This window comes from Doryrhamphus excisus, linkage group LG11 (assembly GCF_037039965.1).
Source record: "Doryrhamphus excisus strain RoL-2023G ecotype Guam linkage group LG11, RoL_Dexc_Guam_v1.1, whole genome shotgun sequence".
Lineage (NCBI taxonomy): Eukaryota > Metazoa > Chordata > Actinopteri > Syngnathiformes > Syngnathidae > Doryrhamphus > Doryrhamphus excisus.
The window spans coordinates 9,164,158-9,180,092 of record NC_136367.1 but is presented as its reverse complement, the minus strand read 5'-3'; the positions used below and the strand labels follow the sequence as shown (position 1 = coordinate 9,180,092).

At 41.6% G+C, this 15,935-nt stretch overlaps 1 protein-coding gene across 8 annotated transcripts in view; it reads left to right on the top strand.

The window, feature by feature from the left end:
- The window catches only part of gramd2aa (GRAM domain containing 2Aa), a 46,153-nt gene that overhangs the window by 2,500 nt on the left and 27,718 nt on the right, over window positions 1-15,935 (top strand). For 6 of the 8 annotated variants that reach the window (XM_078794722.1, XM_078794719.1, XM_078794720.1 and 3 more), the window contains exon 2: window positions 5,664-5,768. In XM_078794722.1, coding sequence (XP_078650848.1) covers window positions 5,664-5,768 — 105 coding nt within the window. Of the gene's footprint in view, window positions 1-259; window positions 496-5,663; window positions 5,769-15,935 lie in introns of those variants that run through there. The other 2 variants (XM_078794721.1, XM_058077085.2) reach the window with 2 other exon arrangements.

Below are 15,935 nucleotides of genomic sequence, written 5' to 3'. Positions count from 1 at the left end.
GATGAAGTGCTCTGCATCATGCTGAGAAACGTGCATGTTTTCACCACAGAAGGTCAAGAAAATACTAAAACCACTGCTCCGTGGTGCCATGTATCCCTAATGGTAAGTCCGGTGAGAGGTTCCACGTTGCGGGGCTGCACAGCTTCTTCGGCACGAATCAGCCATGTTGGCTGAGTTATTCTGGGCGTCTGCGGTGTGGAAATAGGGGCGTATAATCCGCTAACGGAGAGCACACAGCCACACTAGGCTGGAGGTAAGCTCAGCCCACCTCAACACACGACACCACCACCGGGGAGCATCATCACACGCATTTAGCGCTCGCTCGGTTAGCTTTAGCTTGGCGGATTAGCGGCAGCCAGCAGTAGGTTTTTCCCTCCACCCTCGCTCATAAAGACGGTAAATGTTTGACAGGACAAATACAGCACAGGACTGAAGATTCTTTCGGAGTCCAGAGAATTACGACACAGCCTAAACGTGGCAGGTTGTGAGCTACAGGTAGGGGACGTCGAAAGTTGCTAAGTTAGTGAGAGTGATGATAACATTTCCGACCGAGCTTTCAAAATAAAAGGGTACTCGTATCAGTATAATGTTTCGCTATAGTAAATGATGACAATTCAAATCACATTAAATGTTGGTGACATGCGTGCTCTACTGCATGCACTTAAACAATAGGTCAAGTTAGTTTTTCTTCACGCACTTGCACATTTTACTTTGATGACAAAGGGCCTATGTTGTGTTATTAGTGTCAGCCATTGGCAAGTTGATGGGGGGCACCGCTAACGGCAAGGACAAGTGCACGCCACTTTTTTCTGCTTTGTCCTTCTGTTGAAGCAAATAGTTATACAAGAAACAATAAATGACGTCAGCGCACATGTAGACAGCTGCTAATTGCTGAGTGTGGTATTACCATGTAAAACAGAAGTACTTTTCAGTTGTGTATCCAAACAACTATCAAGTACACTAAGAAAAGAGATTTGGTTAAGAGTGCTCTCCCTGGAAGAACATTTGGAACCAAGTGTGGGCTTACAAATACACTCTTCAAAGGTTGTTTTGAGGCGCTTGCACAATGGGGAGGTTATTTCAGGAGGTCTCAAGCAGTGCACTTGGTATCTCTGAGTCTAAAGGCTGAACACTGACAGGTTGCCATCTTCATGAAGACCTTTAGAGGTTACTGTGTTAACAGTCAGCCATGAAGGAAAGGATATGGGTTATATTGTTATGTCATGTAACTGGCACTTCTGCAGTGTGTTTTCTTTGCACTCTTTGCACTCATATACTTCACAGGTTTATTGTTGCTCTTGAGATTGCAGGAAACGTCTTTCTGCTTGGCTTAGATAAACTTGCCTTCAGGTTTTTGGACAGATAAAGTCTGCAGAGGTCCACACGCCCAGCGCAAACAGCCCCGCTGCTTTCACTGACTCTGTGCCACGTTCAAAACTCACTCAGAAATGAAAGCCCACACATTGAAAATGCAAACTGTTAATGTTTACTGAATGTTTATTCCTGTTACCGTATACGAGAAGGTAGGAAGAACACAGTGTTTGGTCAACCGACCGCAGCATTAACACGATTAGAGCTAATTGGATTGAAGGATGACTGGTAACAGCACAAAGTGTTTGTTTACTCAGACAACGAGGAGAGCTGGAAACCTTTCACTGAACGTTAGCGTCAGAAATGTTTGACTACTGTATGTGGAACTCAAACAGTCCATGATTGCCATGCCGTGTGTGCCAAAGAAAACATGGCGGGGATGGGATGGCATGTGAAAGTGGCTCATGAACTCATCTTGCTTATGTGTGATGTTCCCTCCCGTCCCAAGGCCACACGAAATGAAGCATAATGTTTTCATTTCTTACACAACATGAGTTTGAAGAAAGAGCTACTGGGAATATCGGAATTGGAAAGGAAGTGCTAGCTCGGCAAGAAAGCCCATATGGAGCATCTCTTGTATGAGTGGAAAACCACACTTGGCGTTAACAATTTGTGTGGTCATACATAAACAGCGGTTCGAAGCTTGAAGCTTCATTCTTCCTGAAGTTTTTGTTGAATTACAGATTAGTATAACGTCAGGACATGTGACTACAGAGGTTCTGCAATGTTGCGATAAAACTGCAGCCATGGGCACATCTAAGCAATCCATTGTTTACTATATAGTGGAATTGTGTGTACATAATTTCTAATATTTTCAGCAACTGATTTGTTCAGACTTACTCATTTCCTGTTGCGCAAGTTGAGAACAAGCGTTGTCCCATTCTGAACATTGTTTTCCAATGAACAGTCTGAACAGTCACCACAACGTTCTGTTGCGATAGATCCCCTGTTCTCTTAACCCCGAGCTTGAAAAAAGCTTCTTATCTAATGACTACAGGCCCTTCACCCACCTCCAGCCACCCCTTTGTGATCGTAGATAAATCAGTCATCTGGAACCTTCTGATCCAGGAAGCCTCTGTTGTTTTGAACAAGCTCAAGGCTGAAGTGAATCTGCTGGGCAATTAGAGATCCTACTTTGGAAAATGCATGCAGAGCTTCTTTCCACCAGCACCTGTAATTATACAGGGCAGGTGCTAACAGCCCCCGTTGTCCCCAGGAGAAGAACAAAGTGCAGTGCAGCTGTGTTTATGTCTGCATGTGGAATAAAGGATATCTGATTGGCAAAGGAGTCAAAGTCATGTCAACAATGAAAAAAATCAATAGACAACAAAATTGCTATGCCAGTCCCGAATGGCAAATGCTGAAGGACAAAGAATAAACCTTAGCCACGAATGTCATTGTTCAACTAAATTATTCATGTCATGAATAATAATTCATAACGTGAAACGTTACGTAATTCATAATTTTTTTTTTTTTTTTTACCAACCTGATAGTAATGTCTATCTATATATGTGGACCATATTTTGATGACCGAAAACCAGGATACTCGGCCCAGCAATGAGATACTCAATTGATACATTTGAAGTATACTTCCGGTGTATGGCTAAAAAAACACTACCTATAACCAAAAACACAAATTCAGTATAAATTAAATATATATCCAGTTTCAAGAACATTCAAAAATCGTCACAAAAATGATTCCAAAAGAGAATGACACGGGCAACTGTGGTCATATTTGGAAATTTTGGAATGTAACCAATATTTCCAGGCAAACTGTGCATGAACTTCGGAATTTGAACAGTTTTGCCTGAATTCCTCAATTTCACAAGACTTCAACTCAGCAAGCGTCAGATAATTAATTAACTCTGTGTATCTGATTTTCTTTTTCTTTTTTTTTTGGCATGACTAATTAAAAAAGCCATCGACACAGTAGCTTCTCAGGGGTTAAGTCACATGAAAGAGTGGCCTCATGCTGCTCGATCATCATTCATTCATTCATTTTCTACCGCTTATCCTCACAAGGGTCACAGGGGTGCTGGAGTGTATCCCAGCTGTCTTCGGGCAAGAGGTGGGGTCCACCCTGGACTGGTGGCCAGCCAATCACAGGGCACATACAGACAAACAACTATTCACACTCACACGCTCGATCAACAATACTTCTTAAAAAACAACGGGCATGACAGGACCTGAAACAAGGCACGTCCTGGGAAAACAATTTCTAATTTCCAAATTGTTCATAGGTATGATTGTGAGTGTGAACGGTTGTTTGTATGGCATTTAAAGAAAGATCACAAATTTGTCACATGACTAAAATATTCATGCTAGTCTGACATGCAAACATCACAATCTGACAGTCCTGCTAGCTTTGTTTGCGTAGGCTCCAGCATCCCTGAAGTGGCACAATACACTTTAAATATAACAATACTGTGTACTGAGCTAACTAGCCTACATTTTATTGAGCCAATACATTAAGAGAAAAATTGAGTGAGGATGGAGGACTAAATAAGCAGGCAAAAAAAACAACCAATTCTATACAGAATAATAGGCAAACATGTAACAATGTGATATAAATGGTTGTTCCGATACCGATAATCCATGAGTGAAATTGACCCGCCTCTGCTGGGCCCCTCCAGCCGCATCTGCTGCCTTCTGAACCGCAGGTGCAGCCTACCCCCTTTCTGTGCACACGCTCATTCGTCGTAATCCTCGCGTGCTCATTGGACAGCTGAAATGAGGAAATGATAGGAGGTCCATCACACATGGCAGACATGCTTATTCAAAATGCTCAGCGGGGTCTTCACTCATATCTGCCGATACTGATTGGTGGCCAATCACTCGGCGCACCCCAAGTTTAAAATGATGGAATCCTAGTCCTAGGAATCCTTTGTGAATGTAGAAACCTATTTTGCAGGCGATGTGGCTAACCATACTCCTGATCACGAACAATCGCAATAATTTACATTTTGCACTGTTGGCTTTTATGAGGTTCTACATAGTGACTCAAAATGGCAAAAAAAGAAATGCAAGTAAATTGAGCAAGCAGTTCATTCATCAAACAACTGTTAAACTGCAGTTTGGCCGTTCATTAGCTATTATTAAAGCAAACAGAGCTCTGAAATTGGAATTGTATCCATATGGACAGGTATCCAAATTCTGGTTTGAGATCGGCTCTTAAGTGCAGAATGTGGCTGGGTGCATCCCTAATACTATACATGTATTCTAATTATGTTTTTTTTGGTTTGTTTTCACATATGGGGTAATAACTATAAAATAACTACAAAATAATTATAAAAGCACTCGCTAAATGTACTGCAAAAAAGGTCAGTAAGGATAATTCATAATGCCGCCTACAGAGAACATACTAACTCCTCATTTGTAAAATCACAAATACTTCAACTTGCTGATATAGTTCATCTTCAAACAGCTAAAATAATGCATAAGGCTAAAAATAAGCAATTAGCTAAAAATGTCATCCAATACAAGAGAGGAGAAATATGATCTCAGGGAAGAAGTACATTTGAAACACTTCTATGCTAGGACTACGTTATGCTAGCCATAGCATTTCAGTATGTGGAATCAAACTATAGAATGGATTGAGTAAGGAAATCAAACAATGCACAACGATGAGCAAATTCAAGAAACAATACAAGCAGTTGATAGTGAGGATGAAGAGTCTTGAACCAGTCATGATGTGCTATATATATCACTATATTGACACTTACTATGGTACCCATTATGGCATTGGATGCTCATATCACCGAGTACTTCGGTACGAGGTGCATTATTAAAAAAAAAAACCTTAAACTGTATTATGGAAAGCAGGAAGTGAACAAATGCAACAGTTACTGATTGTCAAAAGTACCAGATGGAGGGGTAGGATTTAATAAGCTTTGCTTCTTCCTACTCCTTTTGGACATGTGGAACTGGGAACTGATTATGGGATGCACTCAATTGGAATCTGATGCATGTTCAAATGAAATAAAACCATCACCATCACCATTACCATTACCATTACCATTACCATTACCACTACCATTACCGTTACATCTAATGATAGCTTTTAGTGGACTGACCCAGCTCTGCAGATTAGACACTTGGCATCAGCCTTTCAGCATTACATCACCACCATGTTTGTGTTGAAGACAAGAGTCCTTTGTTTTGCACCCATCAAACTTTTAGCCAGGGACTCTGAAGCCGTACCATACATGTGTTTTACAAACATGGGAAAGTGTAGATGACACTGGAACAGAGGAGCGCTTGCTGTGCACTGAGCTATGTGTTTGTGTGTTCAGGGCCAGGAGCATGACCGAGCAGCAGGAGCACACTGAAGAAACAGGCCTGCTTGCTACACAGGACCTGGATGCCTCCAAGGACGACGACGCACACGGCCACCTCAGGCAAATTGGTCTCACACATGCACATGCACATGCACGCGCACACACACATGCACGCACACACACATGCACATACACAAACACTGTTTCATGTTTTCCCAAACTCACCATCTGTATCCTGTGTGTGCTCCTAGTTTACAGTTGCAAGCTATTTGTTGTTATAGCGCTTATTTTGTACTCTGTCTTTCGCTTATATTTGATGTCAAACAATGGTAACAGACATACAGAATACACAGCATGGACAGATTTACCAATAAATATGTGTATATGTAATATGTAATATGTAAATGATATATGCTGCTTTGTAGGTTAAATGTTTGTGTAGCTGCGGAGACACTGACTATTTTTCCCAAAGGTCTTGGGGACCATCGAGATGTTTTCTGGCAAAAGTGAGACAAGCCTTACTGTTCTTTTTGTTCACAGTAGTTGTTGTCTTGGAACTCTGCTATGGAGGCTATTTTTGCCTAATGTCTTTTTATGGTGGAAGTCTTGGACACTGACCTTAACTGAGGCAAGTGAGGCCTGCAGTTCTTGTGCGGCTGTTGTTGTGGGGTCTTTTGTGACCTCTTGAATGAGTCATTGCTGTGCTCTTGGGGGGTAATTATAGTTGAGCGGCCACTCCTGGAAAGGTTCACCACTTCCTGAATTTCTTTAGATCTCAGCTTTTGATGATCTTTGGGCTACTTCACTTTGTCAGGCAGGTTCTATTTAAACAATTTCATGATTGAGACCAGCTGTGGCACGAATCAGGCCTGGGTGTTGCTAGACAAATTGATTTAAGGTGTGAAAAAACATAATTATGTTGTAATGGGGGGTCATTTTTATAAACAAGGCCATGTGGGTTTGGATTTTTCTTCTCCCTAATCAATAAAAATGTTCACTTCAAAACTGCATTTTGTGTTGTCATTGACTATCATTGACTATCCTTTCATTTATCTTTCTTTGAATAAAAGAGAGCAAACATGGCATATTTCAGACATAGTTGCAAATGGTGATTAATCATGTTGAATTTGAAAACTGTGATTAATCTTATTGAAAATTGTAATCATTTGACAGTGATTAGCACGCAGACCTCACACTAGGAGACCTGAGTTCAATCCCACCCTCGGCCATCTCTGTGTGGAGTTTGCATGTTCTCCCCGTGCATGCGTGGGTTTTCTCCAGGTACTCCGGTTTCCTCCCACATTCCAAAAACATGCTAGGTTAATTGGCGACTCCAAATTGTCCATAGGTATGAATGTGAGTGTGAATGGTTGTTTGTCTATATGTGCCCTGTGATTGGCTGGCCACCAGTCCAGGGTGTACCCTGCCTCTCGCCCGAAGACGGCTGGGATAGGCTCCAGCACCCCCGTGACCCTCGTGAGGATAAGCGGTAAAAATGAATGAATGAATGAATTCAACTCCACAATGCTCCGACCACAAACGCAAACCTAATTTCTTGGTTCTTTTTCCTTGCGTTCCTCGTGAAAGGAAAGGTGCAAATTGGAGTGCTATTACTAAAGCGGTGTCCTATGACATTGCTAAAGGGAATGCTAATGCTGTGGATTTCAGAACATGCTGAAAATAATGGACTCGTAATGTCCAGCCAGCTCCACAGTTGCAATTATTTAGCACAAACATACAAAGAAGACAGACATTTGATAAGATTGATGCCGTTGACAGACTGGTGGTTCCCAGGCTTTTAAATGTCTTTTAAAAATGTTTACCTAAAAAGTAATACTTTTATGTATTTTCGAGTGCTTTGGTATTCGCTGACAGTGATGTCTTGCATCACCTTTTTTTTCAGTAACGAGTAATCTATCGCGTTACTATTTCAAAACAAGTAATCTGATTTAAGTTACTTATCCACAGTCACTCTGCGTCGCTCTGCGGCTGAATAACGGTAGTCAGGATGGCTGTTGTGGCGCCCTGTGTTTGCCAAACTGTTGCTGAAACCCCAAGCAGCGTTCTGTCGCTGGGAAAGATGCATATTCATGTTGGACACACTATGTGGCTGTGTGTCCACAAAGGTGGGCAGAACCGCAGTGTTCATTCCCCTTTAAAATGAGGTACAGCATGTGTTGCCACGTAACTCCACCCATCCGGTCTGAACAAGAAGTGCGTTCACTGTTCACGTTCTGTGATTGGCCAGTCGACTTAGAGGCTGCGAGCAGCAGCCACGTACATAATGAAACTGGCAGTTGAAAATGGCCTCCGCTTTATTAGGTTTTCCTCAGCTAGCCTCTATTCAGTTCAAAATGGAATTGTTATTGAGGTAAAACTGCCCAATTCATCGTGATATTAATTTGAGGTCATATCGACCGGCCCTAATATGGTATATCTTGATCTTCAACACGGGTATATTAGGATGAGAGTTTTGGTTAGGGGCGCTCCGATCGATCAGCCACAGATTGTTATCAGCCGATACTTGCTTTAAAACGCAGATCCCCCCCGCTGCAGCATTCAGAACAAGCATGTCTGCCATGTGTAGGACTTCCTGTCTTTTGGAGAGTGATGTACATACGTTTTGCACCCTGAAAAGTAGGCCTCAAAACTGTCTCACCGGGGGGTACTTTAGATTGCTTTAGATTGGTGCGCCGTTTGGGACCGGATTTTGTGGTGATTTTGATCCCAACCTGCTGCACTTGCGAGTGTGGGCAAAATTTGGCAATGAATATCGCCTCACTACAGATTTGGGATAACGTGTGACGAGTGAGCGTTTGCACCGCTTTTGAAACCGCCGTTGTGCACACTGTTATCACACTGAGATTGTTATCTCCTTCCCGGGCACAGAAGAGGGAGTCAGCTGCGTCTGTGCTTCAGAAGGCAGCGGATGCCGGTTTTTCATTCAGGTTTTCAGTTAATCATGTAATAAGACCAGAAATAAATGCATTGTGAAATACAAAAGGTGATTTGTGGATACCAGCATTTTGTTTATATTCTGGTAAAACAAGCATATTGGCTTAGTTGGGAAATAAGCTATGGAAATAAATAAATAAGTATCTCTTGGCCATTTTTATTTTGTCAAAGTCGCTCTCACAAGAAAAAAACCTTGGTGAACCCTGTATAGCCAGTTGTACATTTCCATATTTACACTGCATACTGCATGTATGTGATCGCTATTGGTATTGGTATTGGTATCGGGCAATTTCACTCAGGATCGGATTATCAGGATCGATATTGGCAGCATAAAATCCAGATCGGAACATCCCGAGTTTTGGTCCATACTCTCCAGCCCTACTTTGTTGGCTTGCAGTAACAAGAGCAACTGTAATGCTCTATCTGGCAGTCCATTTCATCACAGGATCAAAATAATAGAAATAACGGATTTCAGAGGACTCTAGCTAACATACTGTACATGCACTACATGCACTATTGTGTATGTAGAGTGAGGCTATGTTTGTTATATAAGACGGGTTGATGGCAGGGACTGTGTAATCCTGTAGAATCTGCTCTGGGATTGGGCACTGAAGCATGTTGTTTATTGGAGGCTGGAACCAGACCGCTTTCTTGACCTGTTGCCAAACAAACACACCATGTGTATGTTTGTACTTGTAGACAGAGATGTTCCAGTCTAAATATCCGCATAGCCATCTGAAGTATTTCATACAATTGGAATGAATTACATGTATTTATGGCTACATGCACAGCAACACTAGCATCTGTGAGGTTGTTGTCATTATGTGATACTGTACATAATATGCTAAAGAATGGGGCTCTCCTTATGTAATTTCCACCACGTCTCCCTCTAGAAAGTGTGAGTCTTTCCACTTCTTCCCATGCTAATTTCACCCCCGCCAGCTCGATGACTGAGTGGGAGTCCACATCTACACCTGCCACCAGTGGGAAGCGTTCCCTTTCTAATTTAGGATTCAATTTAGGAGCCTGAGCGTTGCCAATTACTTTCAGTATTCGGCTGCACAGCCTGAGGCACCGAGTGTGTGCATGAAGGCACTTCTATGCTTACATGGCTGTATGATGCTCGGTTTGTGTACAAATATTCTGAAGCAGATGTTGTCATGTCACTCACTTACTGTACATATGCAGAGGAAAATGTACATCCTGGAGAATGTCAAACCCATTGACTAAAGTCCAAAATCAAGCGTGTTGAAGAAAACATCAACACATTCCAGGGCAACAAAGGCCCCTTTGTGACAGTGATTGTCTGTGCAATACAAGAACAGAAAGAAAGACATATTGCTCAGAAAGCACCAAAGGAGGACAATGGAGGAAAAAGGCGAACCATGAGCAGATCCTTGAAGATTGAAGCTATGAAGACGAGTCGAAGATTGACAGACACGAGGAAAAGGAGGCGGCACCAACATGCCTCCACCGGATGGAGAACGCAATTGAAATGACTTGTTCATTATTGATGTGCTCACATACTGGATTTCACGAGGAGCCAATCAGACCTTGTCAAGCATGTTTTACTGTGATATGCTAAGTCTGATCAGTATGCAGTGAAGTTGTCTCTTTGCTCCAGCAGTGTTGCTAAGACCTTGTTCATGAGTAACAGTGCAAACGCATGGAAGTGAGAGCAGAGAGGCATGGTTGGTCCCCACAGAGCCGCCTGTGTTTTTTAATAATCACTCGAGCTTCTCCACCTTGGAGTGCACAGTGAAGCCTATTTATAGGCAGCAGCAGGAGGCTGCACACAGAACCATGATTATGCAGGCAGGATGGCGGAAACGGTTACTAAACAAGGATAAGCCACAGGAAGTCATTAATTGTGAGAGTGGTTGAATGCAATGCTTTTCACCAAATGATTACCTCCAGTGTTCCAGTTTTGTTTTAATGAAGGTCTGTAGCTTTGTCAGTTGGTTCACCGGATGACACAACAAGTAGTCAGTATATATGCAGTATATGTATCTATTTTTTATACTCACAAAAAGTTAGGGATATTTGGCTTACAGGTGAAATTTCAACCTTTAGGATTTTGAGTTGTCCCAATAAAACTGCTTTAGAGGTCATCCCAATTTCTCTAAAAAGGGTAAAGTGAAGAAATAGCACACGTTTTGCATCAAATATCTATTTTTGAAGGTTTTTAGAAAGAATGTCAAGCTTTGTGTTCGTGAGTATGTTTTTGTTGATGAGATGAGACAATGTTACTGGTGGTGGTGGTGTATGGACATGTTAAATGTATGGCATGTATGGCTATTTGTCATTTTTCATTCAAAAACTAAAATGTAATCAATGTAGCCCGACGGCGGTAAATGTGGCTGCAATTCCAAGCAGTGTTTGACTACTTACTACATACTATAAAATGATATTATTTCCAAGGTAAGTTACAACAAGTTGCGTTCAAGGAAGGTGTTGGTGCTGTGCCAATAGCTGCCCAACCCAACTTTATAGGAGTTGATAATAAACGGTGATTTATTTTTTTTAAATGTTCGTTTTTAACATACAATCATATGTGTCCTGAATCCTAAATCCGATCCGAAAGTCGAGGCGGGACAGTTCAAAGTAAAAAGAGGTTCCTTCAAGAAGTCTCTCAATGGTAAGTAGATCCAGCATCATAACCACATTACCACATTTACTGTCACCGGGCACCACAGTGCTATAGTACTATATTTGACTTGTGTGTCTGGGCTTTAAGGGCCTGGGAAGACAAGCTAGAGGCTAGGTGTGGTAGCTGGGAGTCAACAGGAGTTTAGCCCTTGTCTGAATGTTCATTGTTTATTAAAGCAAAGTGAGTCTCTCATTCACAACAACCAGGGCCATTAAGTTGTGTTTATGTGGACATAACGAAACGTCATGCAGCCCTTACGTTGGTGCACTTTTCATAAAGTTGGGACCCATGTAAAACGGTACCACTGTTCAGAAAGAAACATTAGAAGGCTTCATCGTCTGTGGCCAGTCAAGACTATTGAAAAAACTATTTTTGGTTTGCCTAGAAGGCAAATCTAGTTTGTTATTTTGTAATTGTTATTCTTTCTTTTTTTTCCCCCATTAAGTTAACAATAGTTAGACATAATATTTATGTATTTACTGGAATGAAACTAAAGGTTTTTTTTTAATTTTCATGGACTAAAATTGGACAAAAAAATCGTTTTTGTTGACTAAAACTATCACATATAGAACTGACTCAAATGTGACGAAAGAAGCATTTTTTGCAATACAATTTTAATTGGCTGAAGGACAAATAAGTTGCAAAGCAACAAAGTAGCTGTTATCCTTTGTACAATTCAATTATGATTGTATCCCAGATTGCCGGAGATCTGGGATACAAGGTTTACACCTCCAATTGTGCCTTGCATAAAATGCCTCTGAAGCTTGTACGTCCATCAAGGAAAACCGTCCGCTGTCAAATCTTTTGTACAGAAGCCAGCCTGCACTTGAAAAGAAAAGATCACTCCAGTAGAACCACTCTGAACTCCAGTAGATGTTCTTCAGTTATATTTTACACTATTTACAGGATCTTGTCAGGTTAGCCATAACACAAGAACAACAATAGTTGTTACATAACATTGATCTCGCATTCATTTTCTACCGCTTATCCTCACGAGGGGCGCGGGGGTGCTGGAGCCTATCCCAGCTGTCTTTGTTTGAGCGAGAGGCGGGGTACACCCTGGACTGGTGGCCAGCCAATCACAGGGCACATATAGACAAACAACCATTCACACTCACATTCATACCTATGGACAATTTGGAGTGGCCAATTAACCTAGCATGTTTTTGGAATGTGGGAGGAAACCGACGCATGCACGGGGAGAACATGCAAACTCCACACAGAGATGGTCGAGGGTGGAATCAAACTCCGGTCTCCTAGCTGTGAGGACTAACCACTCGGCTTTTTTTAATCATTTCAGTAGTATAGCATATATATACTTATATATACAGTATGTCTGCAGTAAGTCTGCAATCCTCCTGGAGAAAATGAATGAATGAGTATTATCAGAGATCGGAAAGATGTGCAGCATTGGTTACTCCAATTGGAACAACTGGAATTTGAATGGAACTGTTGGATGTGCTGAATGTTTTTGAAAATTTGTAATATTTCCCAAGAGCATGTTTCTTTTCTATGCTTGACCACAGTTTGGATTAACTAGTTTGAATCTTTGGTCAGCTGAAGGAGCCTTTGTCAAGTCTTTGTCAAATGTATGGACTTTGACTCCACACATGAAGTGCTCAGTATCTTTATTTTGATAGACCGCTAACATATTAAAGGTTTGTCGCTCGACTGGTCTGGATGTGTTCATCAGTTTCCTCAAGCTTTACTGTAATTTTCCCATAAGTAGCTTCCATTTCCTTATTATTATCCTTGCTATGGTACACATCCAATATGGCAGCGACGTTGACGTACGTCCACTCAGCACTACGTATATGGTTTTGACAACAGCGCTCCCTTTCCCCCACGTGCTTTTCTGTCCTTTTGTAAATAGCTGCTAAATGACATGTTTAAACCTCACATAGTTGATGGTTATTCTGAATTACTGCTTGGTAGTATCTTGTCTGTTGCTATTTACTTATTACATTGCTGTGTGATGCTTTTAAAAACACAGTGAGTAGGTGGAACGTTAATACCGCCCCATTTCTATATCCTGTATCTTGTGAGTTCATTGAGAGCTCTGTTATTATACTGCCTGCTCAGTAAAGAGTGACATTTGAAACACTTTGGGTTCAATGGATATTCAGAACTGATCTCCACCCCAGTAGCAGAGCAGGGAGAAAATCATCAGAAAATGGCAGGGTGGTTCAGGGTCATAGGCTGACGCTCATCTTCTTACCCATGGGAGAGAGGTTGACGGACAGGCCTGACAAAGAGACACTGCGGTGAATACAATCAGGGACACTGCCCAAGGTGAATACTAATGTGCTGTTGTCGTATCATCAGAAGCCTGACCGCTGAAATTGGTGATGCTGCCGTCAGGGTTACTATATGCAACCGATTGTTGTATGAAGGGGGAAAGTCAGGACAATTCCAAAATTCTTTGGCTCAGAGATGCCCAAGATATGGTAATTACAAATGCAATTCGCACATGGTTAATATTGTGGAGTGGAAGGTGTTCAACGTGCACTTTTTTGGTCAAAATCAGAGGTTTTTGCTGAAACCAGCCTCTGTTCTACAGTGAATTTATAAAGACCCCAAAAGGCTTGGAACATTTTTTTTTCTGATGAAAGAAAGTAAGACGCTACAGTACTTGCAGGGCTCGCTGCAGGACTCGCCACAGATGATCGACTTTTGTGATTGCCGTTAAAGGCATATGGCATATGTCAATCACCTGATTTTTCACAGAAATCGTCCAATACTGATCAGTTTTTTTGTTTTTTCTTTTTTCTGACAGCATACACATTCAATGTCTCCATCTTGTTGTTTCAACCAGGGTTTGTACGCACTTATGGAAAAGGATATGATTAGATTGTATACCTCTCTAGGTCTGGAAAAGTATGGGAAATTGAAAACTCTCCAGGTACCAGGTAAACGCCCACATTCCAAAAACATGCTAGGTTAACCGACTCAAAAACGAGACTCAAAAATTGTCCATAAGTATGAACGTGTGTTTTTTGTCTATACGTGCCCCATGATTGGCTGGCGACCAGTCCAAGGTGTACCCCGCCTTTCTCCCAAAGTTAGCTGGAATAGGTTTACAGCATACTAGGCTACGTAGGCTACAGGTAACCCTACTGAGCACAAACAACATATAAAATGGATGGGTCTTCTTCTTCCTCTTTCGCCAAATCATTCGCTTCCATCCAAGCCTATCTTCTGCATCTGTCTGATTCACACCAATCTGGTCACTCCCAATGAGAACCTCAGCATCCTCATCTCTGCTCCCTCCAGTTCTGCTTCCTGTCTTTTCCTCAGTGGTACTGTCTCTAGACCAAACAACGTGGTTGGTCTCCCCACAGTTTTGTATACCTTTCCTTTCATTTTAGCTGAAACTCTTCTATCACATCATGCCTGGCACTTTTCTCCTCCCGTTCCATCCTGCCTGCACACTCTTCTTCACCTCCTTTTCACAATCTCCGTTGTTCTGTACTGTTGACCCCAGGTACTTAAAGTTCTCCTTCTTAACTTCTTCCTTAAAGTTCACCTTCTGTATTTCTTCCTTGTAACCTCACTCTTCCACTTGGGTCCTCTCATACATACATGCATGTACTCCATCTTGTTGTGGCTAATCTTCATTCCTCTCCTCTCCTTTCATAGAAAATGGATGGGTGGAGGTTACAAAAAATAGTTTTTTTTGTATCAACATTTCAGCGTTTTTGCTTTACAGTTTGCCTTTATGCTCCATTTTTTCAATTTTTTTTTAAATAATGTGCAGCTGGTCAATGCTCCTCTGCCCGAGACGGACCAAATCAACAAATCAATATGAATGAAACAGAAACAGTTACTCTTTTAGCCCCTGCTTTAGATGGCTGTGCTCTGAGTGACTGTTTACCTACCTAGCGACGGTCGATAAATGGATAAAGTTGGTATCATATGGAAGGTTCAGCTGATTGCAGATCCCAAAAAAGTAAGGAAATCGGTGCCAGTTGATGGACTGTCTGATCGATCAATGCCTATTTAGTGCACAACATTGTATTTATTGCACTGCATATTGTCAGTATGTCTTCGGATGGATTTACATTTTGAGTCATTGTTCCTAATAAAATACAAAAAAAAACCTAATAATGGCTCTCGATCAGATACTATACATTGTTTTGAAATTATTACAAACCAAAACTATTTTGTGCTCACTCATAGTGGGACTGTTTGAATGGACACAACGCCGTACAGTCGATGGCATCGTAACTTCTTAACACATGTAGTAAGCGCCTGGTCTGCCAGAGAATGAGAAGATGTAGCAGAAGAGATCAGTATTGCCTGCTTTGTGACTTTGGCACGATATTTAGCACTAGAATGCACATTTTTAATAGAAAACTAGCTACTTTTTCTGGTCTTATGGAGACTTTTAACATGCATCCTATATTAGTTACTGCTTTGTTTCTCCCCAGCTAAAAGCACTCTGCTGCCTGCGTCTTGCTTTGACATGAATAAAAAAAAAACACAAAATGAAGTGACAGAAACATTTCTTCCAGGGGAGAGGCTCAATCTATAACCACTCGCTATCATTGAGTGTTTTCCACTCAGTCATCTCACTGACAAATGCAGTAGAGTTGTCTTTTTTCACCTGCAAGCTTCTCTTGTTAACTGGGGCATTTCCTCTCATGGCTGATTATGCAATACTTCACCTGCTGGTAGACTGT